The sequence below is a fragment of the Poecilia latipinna genome, unplaced genomic scaffold (assembly GCF_001443285.1).
Source record: "Poecilia latipinna isolate Pla-1442-1.1 unplaced genomic scaffold, P_latipinna-1.0 Scaffold135, whole genome shotgun sequence".
NCBI lineage: Eukaryota > Metazoa > Chordata > Actinopteri > Cyprinodontiformes > Poeciliidae > Poecilia > Poecilia latipinna.
In genome coordinates this window covers 52,427-64,929 of record NW_015112751.1, presented here as the reverse complement: position 1 = coordinate 64,929, position 12,503 = coordinate 52,427, and the positions used below count along the sequence as shown (strand labels likewise).

At 39.3% G+C, this 12,503-nt stretch overlaps 1 protein-coding gene across 1 annotated transcript; it reads right to left on the bottom strand.

Annotated features, from left to right (window-relative positions):
- Positions 1-9,621: 9,621 nt before the first annotated feature.
- Positions 9,622-11,940, bottom strand: sox4b (SRY-box transcription factor 4b). Its single transcript, XM_015028788.1, has one exon. It carries the CDS (start codon positions 11,312-11,314, stop codon positions 10,052-10,054), a length of 1,263 nt encoding a protein of 420 aa, XP_014884274.1. The 5' UTR covers positions 11,315-11,940; the 3' UTR covers positions 9,622-10,051.
- Positions 11,941-12,503: the final 563 nt, after the last annotated feature.

Below are 12,503 nucleotides of genomic sequence, written 5' to 3'. Positions count from 1 at the left end.
AAGTTAACTTTAAGGCTGCTCATTTCTACTTGTCTACCTTGACTCCTCTGACCAGGTTTGAGAATAAAAGGCGCGGAGGGCTGGCTGACAAGAACTTCCCTGATTGCGCCAGCAGGAGACTGCCATTGTGTCTGGACAGCAGCAATGAAACAAAGAAAAAGACAAAAGGCTGCCGCTATCCTGTGCTGCATAAAGTGGTATCAACATAAAAATGTACAATTACCTATAATACTCCTGATAACATAAACGGGCAGGTAAATTAATGTGTGTAAAAGATAAATAAAAGTGATAAACTATAATGTTCAAAGTAACAGGAGAAGACATTTTTTTCTTTTTTTCTTTTTTTTTTTTTACTTATAAACTCACGGGTCACTTGACCCGTGGCAATTTAACTAATTGGACATTAGTCCAATGGATGAATGGACAACTGGCCATTTATCCAATAGCCAGTAATGAAAATATAAATAAATCAGCCAATCACATAACTCCAATGGCCATAATGAAGATAGTTTGTTGAGGTAAAAAGCAATCATCAAAATAGGGAAAATTTAGATACACTTTAAATGTTGCATGGTTGTTGACAGACTGTTTTGTGCATTTTATAAAGCTGCTACAATATCTTGCTCATGTGAGAGGTCAGAGAAATATAGTTAGATGTGTTAGGGTGGCAAACAGGAGCTCGGTGACCACTCAGCGCAAGTACAACCAAGGTATGCCAAATGCATCTCTGATGATACGAATCATTGGCAGTAGATAGGCTAGAGCACCAGAACAATATACAGGATACAGCCCTGTCAGCCATGAATGGAAAACTGAGGCCACAGTTCTCAACATTGGACAATAACAGATGGGAAAAAACATTGCCTGGTCCGACGAATGCCAATTTAAGCTGCTACATTCAGGCAGAGTGAGATTCTGGCATCAAGAACACAAAAGCCTTGTATCTACGGCTCTGACTGCTGCTGGTGGCATAATGGTACCGGAAATATTTTCTTGGCACACTTTGCATCACGTAATACCAACAAAGCATTGTTTTCAGCACCACAGCCTACCTGGGTATTATTGCAAACCATTTCTATCTCTTCATTATTACATTGTACCCATCTTGATGCCTACTTCCAGCAGGGTAATGCACAATATCACAGAGCTCAAACCATCTCAAACTGATTTGTCGAACATGAGAATGAAAAACCAATTCCAATGGCTCCCACAGTCACCACATCTCAGTCTAATAGAACATCTTTGGCTTGTGGCAGGAAAGGAGATTGGCATCACGGATATGCAGCCAAGAAATCTGAAGCGACTGTGTGATGTCATCATTTCAATGTGGACAAAATTTTCTAGGGAACCATGTTCCTTCCACTTCACAGTGATGGACAAGTTTATTGTGTTGGTCAATTAAATGAAGTCTATGAGGGATTCAGTCCCTCACTAACACGTGCTGTATTTAAGTACTTTATTTGCATCAAATTAAGTTAATTTACATATATGCTTATTTTAAGTTGAGTTGATTTATTTAAGTTTATTGATTTAACTTTAAGATACTGGTTTTCACCTTCCCTTTCAGGTCATGTGGACATAAGTTGCCATGGAAGCACACCCATGAGCAGTGCAAGGAACTGGTGTGTTCGATTAATCTCAGTGGGGGGAAAAAAAACAAAACACATTGACTGGAAGGAGGGGGGATGGTCTGGACCACATTTTAGGTTTAGATTATTGTTTGGCTTTTATCTAAAGTTATTAAGGTTGAATGTAAAGGTTTGTTTTCTGGAGATTAAATGAGCAAAGTCAGAACACATGCTCTAATTTATTTAACATTCACTGTCATGTTTTTTGAAATGCTAAACAATTGGACTTTGATAGATCCTTGCCACAGTTTGCAGACAGGTTACAAAGCACCAGAAGGATGCAACTGCACCAGCAAACTGCAGGTGATCTCATCATGTTTCTGTTACAACTGCTGACCTTGTTGACTGGCAGAAATACTCAGAATTTCAGTCTTATTTCATTTCTTCCTGTTTCAGTTGTCAAGCAACATGTAATGATTGTGCTGCAGGTTTCTGGGAAAGTGACAAAAGAAAAAAAGCTGAGGGGCTTTTATAGTGAATCCATTGCTCCGGCGTACTGCAGCCACTTTTGTGCTAGGTTAGTAGTCCAGGTTTTCTACTGTAGTGTCCCCTCATCAACAACTAGCAACACCATAAATGTGCTATGTTTCATTTTTCTAACTGATGCCATGAAGAATTAAAATCAATGTTTTTGAAAATAAAATTCCATAAAAAAACATGATGCATGCATTCACATCTTCAAGTTGTCTTATGTCGTCATGGCAATAAAATGTTAAATATCAAAAATAAATTCAATGTTGTCTAAGTATGTGCAAAACGAATAAAAAAATTCTTGAATCTGTCTCGTGCGCCCTGATTTGCATGTAATATAACATTTATGGTATGTAACAAAACAAAACAAAAAAAAAAAAACATTCCTCACAACAGAAAGATTAACTTTCCTCGTTTGCCATGATGGCTATGTGAACACAAAATGAACATTTTAAGAATAAAATTCCTTTCTAAGATATAGATATCACAAATCGTATCTGATCTTGCAGCATGAAGGCAACTGGGTATAGGCTAGAAGTGTAGTGCTGTACTATGACTCCAAAATGTGCTCATATTTAGTTGTTTTTACTACTCCATTTCTTTAAATGTTGGAAAATCAAAAACACTGTCAAATGGACAAATAAGAAAACACTTAATTTTCAGGTAAGTTACAGCAGCTCTTTGTTAAAATGAAAGTTTCAAAGAAAGAGCTTTTTCTGTTAAACACATGTTTTCTTTTGTTCTTGGGTGGCAGGCTGCACCTGGTCTGGGTTGGCAAGAGTCTGGACTGAGTACCATGAAATGCTAAGACGTGAAACTAAATTTGCTTCCATTTCTCAAAAATACTGGTTTCAATCAAAGGTCATGAGTCTTCAAACAAGACAATGCCCCAAAAACAAAAGCTAAAAATATTATTTGGCCTTTATAAGTGCTCTTCTGAAAGATGTGATCTATGGTGCAGGTCTCCGCTGTAAGATCTGCAGCATAGAAAGAAGCTCAAACTTCTTTCTATGGATTGTGAATAAGTGGCTTTTAAAATTTGAGACAGTCAGTTCAGCTAAGTAATTAGCAAAAGTTCCTGCTCCAGCTGCAGAAACCTTACAGAAACTGATAGAAATCACTAATATGTGGTGACTGCTTTAAAGGGTTTAACAAGACAACATGAAGTGAAGGATACCATCTTTCATGTTGAGGACAACTTAGATATCACCATAATTATTTTATGATAATTTTATTTTTATCATGATGATAATGATGATGATGATGATGATGATGATTATTATTATTATTATTATTATTATTATTATTATTATTATTATACTTGTTTTTAACTGCCATTCACTTATTTAAAGACAATGGATTTTGATTTCTAATGAAATTATCAAATGTAATTTACCCTTAAATATTTCTGAAAAATCTCTAGTGATAATCAATTATCAAGCTCAGAAAACAAAATATGTAAATGAAAGTCCACAGATAAGCTAGTAAAATTTACAAAAAAGAAGAAGTAAATAAAATTAAAAGTTAGAGGCAGAAATTAATTTTATCCAATCACCTCCTGTTTTGAAGGAAAGTCCACACACTGTTAATCCTGTCAGACTTTTACAATGCAATTACATAATAATCCAATCATTTGTTGTGCTTGATTTTGTTCATCCAATTAGGTGTGGTACTTGAGAAATTCTGAACTTTCTACAGATGTTCTTCATCTGCAGACTTACCCGCTTGTTCAGGCCTGGTTAAGATTTACTGAAACCGTACGGCAGAATGTGCGTTGGCCAGATAAAACCAAACTTCACCTTCTTGACTTTTCATGATTTGTTTGCCTGGCCATTGAATTTCTGTGCAATTCTGCCAGTTTCTCATCTCCCTTCAGTGCTCCATCTGGGATTTGTCCCATTGAGTTCAATTTCTCAGGATACATTTCATCTGGCCAATCAGCGAACTGAAAGGGGAGTTGTGAAAGACAGCATCAATTTTCTGCACTTGTTTGTCAGCCTATGGAGGTAGTTTGGCAATGACAGCAGAGGAACTGAAGAAAGCCATTCAGTCTGTGTTGACCGAGGAATGCTCATCCGAGATTCTGCATCAGTGTTTACTTAAGAGTTCACCTTAAGGTCAGAATGTGATTCTTTTCTTTGTAGATAGGAAAAGGCTTTTTGACTAAGAGGTTCTGAACCCGATTCATTTCAGTAGTAGTTTCATCTACACATTGACTAATTACAAAGTTACAGTAAAAGTGAAAATACAAGTATTTGCATATGCATTTTATAGCTTCAAAATGCATATGCAAATATGTAGTGGTGTACCAGTAAAGGCTGTTTTTCATTTCAAAAACATCAGCAGGAAAATAAATGTTGCGAAAGCAGGAAGAAGTTACAGCCATGTCTCTGATTTCCCAGTTGTAAAACTTTTTTTTTTCTTTTTTTTTTTCTTTTTTTTTTTTTCCCCACTGGGTGTTATAATTCCATAACAGCCAGCAAGAAATAATACTGGCAGACAAAGACATATGATACATTCACAAGTACAGACACTGCATATGTATAGATATCAACAGCCATTCACAAACAAGTGTTTGGTTATGAACTTCAGCCTCTTCATAGGCTTTAAAAACAGACATATATCAGCTTGCCTGGTATTTGTGATGTTTCTGTTTGTGTTAATGTGAGCCTGTAAAACCATCTAAACAGAACAAGTCAGGTGGAGACTTGCAAACACCAGCCCTCTCCACCTATGTTGCAGAACCACATTGATTTGCCACACAGAGACTAACACTAAGTAAATATGTTTATTTATATTTAGTTTTTTATTCTTACAGACAAAAAGAAAATGCAAAGTGAAGACTCCTTTTAAAGTAATAAATACCTAGGAAACAAAATTCATAATGTCCAACTGCAAACACAGGATAAACCAGAGAATACGAGAGAAAGGATAAGAATCCCCTCCCCACCCCATCTTTGTGTTTACCTAAGAATTCCTATATATATTGACATGGGATGCAGTCATTCCTCTCTCAACTTGCTCCAGCAGTGCTCCTATCCTCTCCCCTGCTGTGGTTTTGCTGAAGTTCTGACTTACACAGCCACCTTGTTCTGCTCCGTCCTACTGTGGCCTTGCCGAGACTGCACATCAAACTGGAAAGACCACAAGAGTTTGAGCTGGATTTGCTCAGAAATTTGAAGAAATGTGCTGAACTACATCAAAAAACTGATTATCTTTTATTACAAGCGATATCAGTTATTTCTATATTAACAGTATGAAGTGCAATTAGCCAATAGAACAAAACAGATTAATATTAAGTGGGGTGTGGATATAAGCGTGACTCATTCATATGCCAAAGATAATCTGTGATACAGTTAAAGAATAACATTTAAAAATCTGTTCAATGTGTTTCTGAATGAAAAAAAAATAGAATAGAATGGAATGGAACATGGACATGAGCTTTAATTGACTCTAATGTTGGACATCCAGGTCAAATACAAAAAAATAAATTTATTGTGTGTGTGTTTTTACTATTATTTTTATGGCACCATTTTCAGTCTATACATTTCAACCAACAGAGTGTCCTCTGCTTAAGCACATTTAAAAGTCAGTAAAGGTTGCCTTGATGCATTTTTCTGCTGATCCAAATTGCTGTCTCTATTACAAAATCTCCAGCACTTTTTTTTTTACTGTCTACATATATTATAGTTCTTAAAAATATATATTTTCAGCAGGACCGAAAAAAAAATCAACCAGGAAAAGGTTGATTCGTGAATCTCTATGCAGTAAATAACAAGAGTACCTTTTTCCTCAGCCCACATGCTTTGCTCTTAAAACCCACCGTTAGAAAGGAGTAGATAGACACACCATGTCATGCATGTCATGTAACGCTCATACATGTTCACACACTAACACACATCCAGCAGACAGACAGGCATGCTTGTCAGCGATGCTGGAGGGCCCTCGGCGGACTGCTGCTGCCCATCCCCCCTTGCAAGGCCCTGTCTGGGAGAGGGGGAAGGGGAATCAGAACTGTCTGGACCCCAGCACAGCAAGCAGCAGTGACACAGAATAGAATTTCTTCTACTGAGGCAATTAGAAATAATCCCGATCTAATTTGCTGCATGGTATATTTATAAAGGTGGATTCTTGTCTTTCAACCAATATCTTTACGCAGGCATTTTTAATAACGGCTCTCAATTTCCCTTCAGTATGTTGATCATTTAAATGCTGCACGCTTCTGCAAACGATCTGGCAATTTTTGATTATACACTACTTCACACCATGAGGAAATCTAATATATTAAGCACTTAATGCAGTCATGTGGTGCTGGGGAGGAAACAACAAACGTATTCTGTTTACAACATGTGACACCAGCCTATTTTCTGCTTTCACACAGGAGCAGCATAGTTTCCAGCTACTGTGTTCACAATTTGCAACGCCTTGAGCTGAAAATCAATTTTTCATGTGCAGAGACGTCTGTCTTTGATATCGCACACACACAAAAAAAGGTGCCACACTATCTGGTCCTTTAAAGGACCACGTAGTATTTAAGAGTTTTCGTAAAATCCTTAGCTGGTCCATGCAGTGCGGTGACGTAATCCTCGGCATTGGCGATGCAGGTCTCAGATCAGTGTGCCCCCCAATGCATAACACAGACTTAGCCCTTTTTAGATCCTTTCAATGAAATAGGTGCAAAATTATGCCACATCTAGTTAATTCTAGGTTTGTGTTTTTTATTATTATTATTTTTCTTTTGCTTAAGGTTTGATTCAGCTTTCTAAATGCTTATTAATCCAGATGTTTGTCAAAACTAAAAACACATGCCTGTGGGGAGGCAGTTTAAATGTATTGATTCTGTGTGAAACTGATGTATTTGTAAAGTTTTATCCCACAAATCTTTCATTACTTGTCATAAATCTAAAGTATCTACTGAACTTGTTTTGTGTATTATTTTTCTTTTACACACTCCAGTCAGTTTGCTTCCCTTTAAAAGTGTCTGTATACGTGACATTTGTTCAGGAACATATCCCAAAAACAAACTGAAGTGGCTTTCTCAAAGCAGTTTTCCATCACTGCTAGATCATTTCTTATTGGTTGTTTAAAGCACTTAAGCCTAATCCACACACTGAGGCTCACTATCAGCTGCCTTTGTTTACCCAACAAAATTAAAAAGATAGAACTGCTAAAAAATAAAAAATAAAATCTGGCGCAGTGAAAAGATGTTTACATTTTACTCTCCATTTCTTGGATTTTTGCAAAGCAACATCATAATGCTAAAAAAATGCATGAAACTAAATGTTGGCAGTTATCCTGATGATCATTATGTGTCTGTCTTTGCAGTTTCACCACTTTGTGCTGCAACTGCCAAAAAACACTGAATGCAATAAAAGAGCTCAGGAGTTTCAGTTCCAGCTGATATTTATTTCCTTCCTTGAAAAAGTTCTGTACACAAGTTTGTATCAACAATCTGACAGGCAGTGAATGGACAAAATTTAGCTGGCATGAGTCAACCTACCCCTTTTTTAATCAGAAAAAAGAGGTGGCTTCTTTGTTTATGGCATGATTAAAGACAATAAATGATAATTCTACACAGCATATTGCACAGGATGGATGAAAAATAAAGTTAATATATTTAAAAATGCTTTCATATATTTATATATTTATAAAAAAAAACAACAGTCTGAACTGACCACCTTAAATGTAAGTAAGGATGTGTAAAAGATAGCAGTTCTAAACAGTGCCTGTCCTCGATAGCAACAACATACATAAACACACAATCTTTTTGCTTTATGGTACAGTAAAATATACAAAGATCAAGTTCATTGTTTTTTTTTCCTCTTTTTTTCTTCTCCATTCTTTTTTCTGAAAAAACACAACAGCTAATAATAACCTGAATCTGAAATACAAATGCTATTCACCATGCCATAAAGATACTAAAACAATTATTAGCTAGTAGTTAGCCGACAAGTAGAAAAGTTTATATATTCAAATACAATGAGAAACGCAGTACAAGAAAGTGTTGCGCAACTCAGGTCAGAAATTTGAATATGCTTGATGTTGTCATCTTTGTTTGTTTGTGATATGGACAGCCCGCCTCAATCCACTGGCCGAATGGCAAGATGTGACATCAGTGAGTGAAAACATCAAGAAACAAAGTCAAATTTAAAGCTACAATCTTCAAGACGTTGGACGCAAAAAAATATGATTAAAAAATAAAAAAAAAAATAAAAGCAAGCGACTGCTTTTTAGGATAGTGCTGCTGTTTAAACCACATGGTCCCACAGGAGGAGCCTCTTAAAAAGACTCGTGCTCCTGTGTCTTTAAAAAAAATGAGCCTGCAGTCTGGCACTGTAAACGTTGGAAAAGGGGGCTGAGACTGGTGCTGCTTTCAAGTGCTGTCGGAAAAATTGCAATTATGTCCTAATCACCTTCACGTCTGTGCTGCAGATGTTTAAGTGTTTGACATCAAAGAGGACTTAAAGAGGGTTTCTGGATTTTTTTTTTGTTTTTTTTTGTGAAAGAGGACAAATAAGGCCTACCAACCAGATTTCTACTAACTCGCATTTTCTGTCAAAAAAGTGGAAGTGTATCTTTAAATTTGAAAGAATAAGTCCAACAATAGGCACCTCAAGGATACAAAACGGACACTTCTACTGTTTGATCTAATCTACTAAAGTAACTGAGCCTGAAGTAACAAGCTTACCATAAGCACTTGAAGGCAGCATGAAAAAAAACCAGCCTGCTGAGGGCATTAAAAAACAAGGAAATCCAATACAGCTGTATTAGTTAGGCTACACATACCCCCGTGTTCAATATAGATTTGTACAAAAATACACTGAGAAAATAATCAAACTGTTTCTTCTCTTTTAAGTGTCCAAAAAGTGTGTACATTTAAATATAAAAAGGAAATTAAAAAGGTTGTGTGTTCTTAAAACTCTAGCCCTTCGCCTGAGAAGGAAATGTGACAGACACAGACATACTGACAGGATCATGTATAAAAGAACTAGCAAAACAAAAGATGCTTGGCCCAGTATATAAATACAGCATCCCCATATAAAAATGGCATCTGAATACATGTACAAAACAAAACAAAATAGAAATCGCTGATGATTTCTCTATAGCTATGGTCTGGAAAATAACGTTATAGAATTTTGGTCCTGATAGAGGGAAAAAAAAATGTAGCAATACAGTTAAGCACAGACTTGAAGTTGTGTTTGTGTCCTGAAGTGAGCTGGTGATTATTTCAGTCTTTTTTTTTTCTCCGTAAAAAAAGTAGAACCGAAGTGAGCGCCACCTAGATCCTTTTAAATAACCCTAATACTAGTTTACAAACTGCTCAAACAGTCGCACAGAAAATCTCAGCACAAGATATAGGAACAAAGTAGTCTATCATGCTAAACACGCTTTTTTTTGTTTCTTGAGAAAATAACTTTTAAAAAACATCAACCCACCTCGGTTTCATTTTTAAAAAAAGCCTCTTGGTGATGCAATAATAATAAAATAAAAAAACTGTCGCACGGCAGTCCTAGTCTGTACCTTTTTTGTTTGCTTGTTTTTTTTTTTTCCTTTAGTGGCGAAGTTCACTTGGCGATTGGTTAAAAAGTTGTGAAAATGTCCCTTTTTTCTGTCAAAAATTCATTAACGACATTGATTAAGTGTACGGCGGACCGCATAACGTGCAAATCAATCACAGTTAAGTTACTCAGTTTAAAAACAGTCCTGCACTGAGCTGTCAGGAAGCTCTCAGTCTGTTTTTTTTTTTTTTTTTTTTGTCTCCTCTTGTTTGGACGGCTCCCCTCCGACTCCCTCAGTCCAGGCATCCGAAGAAAAGTCCCGAAAAAAGCAAGTTATTCGCTTTAGAGTTAAGCTTTCCAATGATTTGCAGGGACATGGTTTGCAGTAGTGAAACCCACTGGTAAGCAGGAGCTCCTCTGTTTCTGTTTGCGTCTGCGAGTTTTAGCACTCAGTCAGTATGTGAACACCAGGTTGGAGATGGTGGACTCCAGCCAGTCTCCCGATATCATCTCGCTGACTTCGGGCGTACAGTAGTCGGGGAACTCGAAGTGGGAACCCCCGCAAACGGACTCGCCGTTCAAGTCCCAGTCCCTGTCCAGGACCGAGGAGCCGAAGCTCCCCAGCGACATGCTGTCGAAGCTCGGACTCGGGTTGACGTCCAGCAAGTCGTCCTCGAACTCCTCGTCCTCCGAGGAAGACGAGGAGGAAGAGACAGAAGAGTGCGACCCAGAGGGAGTAGGCGAAGAAGCCCGCCGTGTGTTGCTGTATGTGTGGCCGCTGCGGCGCTCCGAAGCTCCGCCGAAGCTGCTGCTGCTGCTGCTGCTGCTGCTGCCGGGGGAGTCGGCGCCTTCCTCTCTGCCGCTGGCCGCGTCCTCGTAGAGACTGAGCGGGTCGCTAGAGTCCGCCGAGCTGCTGAGCGTAGGGCTAGCTGGCACCACCACGGAGGACGTGGGACTGACGCTCAGACTGGCCGCGCCGCTCCCGAAAACGTATACTCTCTTGGGCTTCTTGGCATCAGGTATCTGCTTGGCAGCCGAGGAGACAGATTTGGACTTGTAGAGAGAGTTGTGGTGGTGCTCTGACGGGTGTTCAGATGCGAACAGTGAAGCTTTGGTGCTACTGCTGCTCCCGAAAAGTGATTTTTGGGGTTTGTTGCTGCTGCTGCTGGGTGATTTTGATCCGTTCTTCCTCGCAGATGAGGACATCTTAGTGCTGGTGTTGTTTGAGCTACCGGTAACTTTTTCTCCTCTATCGCTGCTGCTGCCAGCTTTAGATGCGCTCGACTTTACCTTCTTCCTCGGTCGGTACTTGTAGTCGGGATAGTCCGCCATGTGCTTAAGTCGAAGCCGCTCTGCCTCTCTGATAAAGGGAATCTTGTCGCTGTCTCTGAGCAGCTTCCAGCGCTTCCCCAGCCGCTTAGAGATCTCTGCGTTGTGCATGTCCGGGGACTGCTCCATGATCTTCCTCCTCTCTATCTGCGACCACACCATGAATGCGTTCATGGGTCTCTTGATGTGGCCGCTGGGAGTTTTGCACCACGCCGGGTTCTCCCCGAGCTTGTCGCCGGCGGTGGAGGAGGCTGCGGAGCCCGCTGGGGAGAGAGGCGAGGCGGCCGGGTCCAGATCCATGCTTGCCCCGGAGTCGGAGCCTGAGTCCCCGGTAAAAAAGGACAGCGCCTCGGCGGTGCTCTCTGTGTGGCTCATTTTCTGCACCATGCTGTCCGGTTAAAGTAAGAGCGGGATGCTTGCTCTTTCTCCCCCCTCTCTCCTGGGTTCCTCTGGTTCACTTTAAAGCAAACTCAGCTCTTTTCTCCCACTCTGACAGTTTGTGCTGAGTGCAAACAGTGCAAGCAGTTATTCACTCCTGAGATGCGCAGGATACTCGAAAACAGTCCAGAGTTGCCTAAAAAGGCTACATGCAGGAAAAAAAGTTTAATTTCCAGGTGCTGTTGGTGTTAAAACAGTTCGTCTTTGTTGTGGAGCGTATATTCGGTGTTGGAAAAAAAAAAAAAAAAAAGAAAGAAAAAAAAGAGAGAAAGAATCAACACAGCCCTGTGATCACTGAACACAATCTACAAAGCTGCAGGAGCAGAGTGCCCACACATGCGCTCAGGCACTTACAAAGGGCCCCCAAGTATACAATGTGTAAAAGTAAGTGCTTTTTCTCTGCATCTACTCCAAGAATCAAAAGCCGTGCATGCTGTGGTAGGGGAAAGAAGAAGGAAAAAAATAGAAGCTAGAGCAACTCACACTCCCCTGCCTCCCATCTGCAAAGACTAACAGTCGCTGTTTCAAGCACCCCTTCAGACTGCTGCCCCCCTTGCCTGCATTTATTCCTCTCTCATACAACGGCGATAAAAATCCACCAATCAGACTGCCCCTACGCTGTCGCTACGCTGCTTGGGGCCAGGCCACGCCCCCTCTCGCACCTGATTGGCGAGCAAAGGATTCTAATAATAATCAGCGCGTGCAATGAGAAGCCTCGTGTCTGACCTCATTCCAGAATACAACAAGAAACTTGATTTTTTTTTTTAAAGAGACACGGGCTAATGTTATGAACCCCCCTTTTCCACTACCCTATGACAGCCCATGTGTCTATCATTAACATATAGGTTTTGCTATATGGGAAGTCAATTATAGTTGTGCTGAACACACAGCCAGAGAAACAGATTTAAAGAAATAGTGCTGCTCTGTTTGCCTCACTATTATTGTGAATGGGGAGGGTATGTAATAATGAATAAACGTGAAGAGCCTAAAGGCAACCAATGCAGCTGATATAAAATACGTATCACTTGATAGTAAACATAATTTTACACCTACAGTATTATTATTATTATTATTATTATTATTATTATTATTACCACTACTGTTTGTTGACTATTAAATACAGTTGTTATTGTCAACC

Bases quoted from the DNA above. Each gene is read 5' to 3' on its own strand.
- sox4b (XM_015028788.1), bottom strand. From the start codon at position 11,314: ATGGTGCAGAAAATGAGCCACACAGAGAGCACCGCCGAGGCGCTGTCC.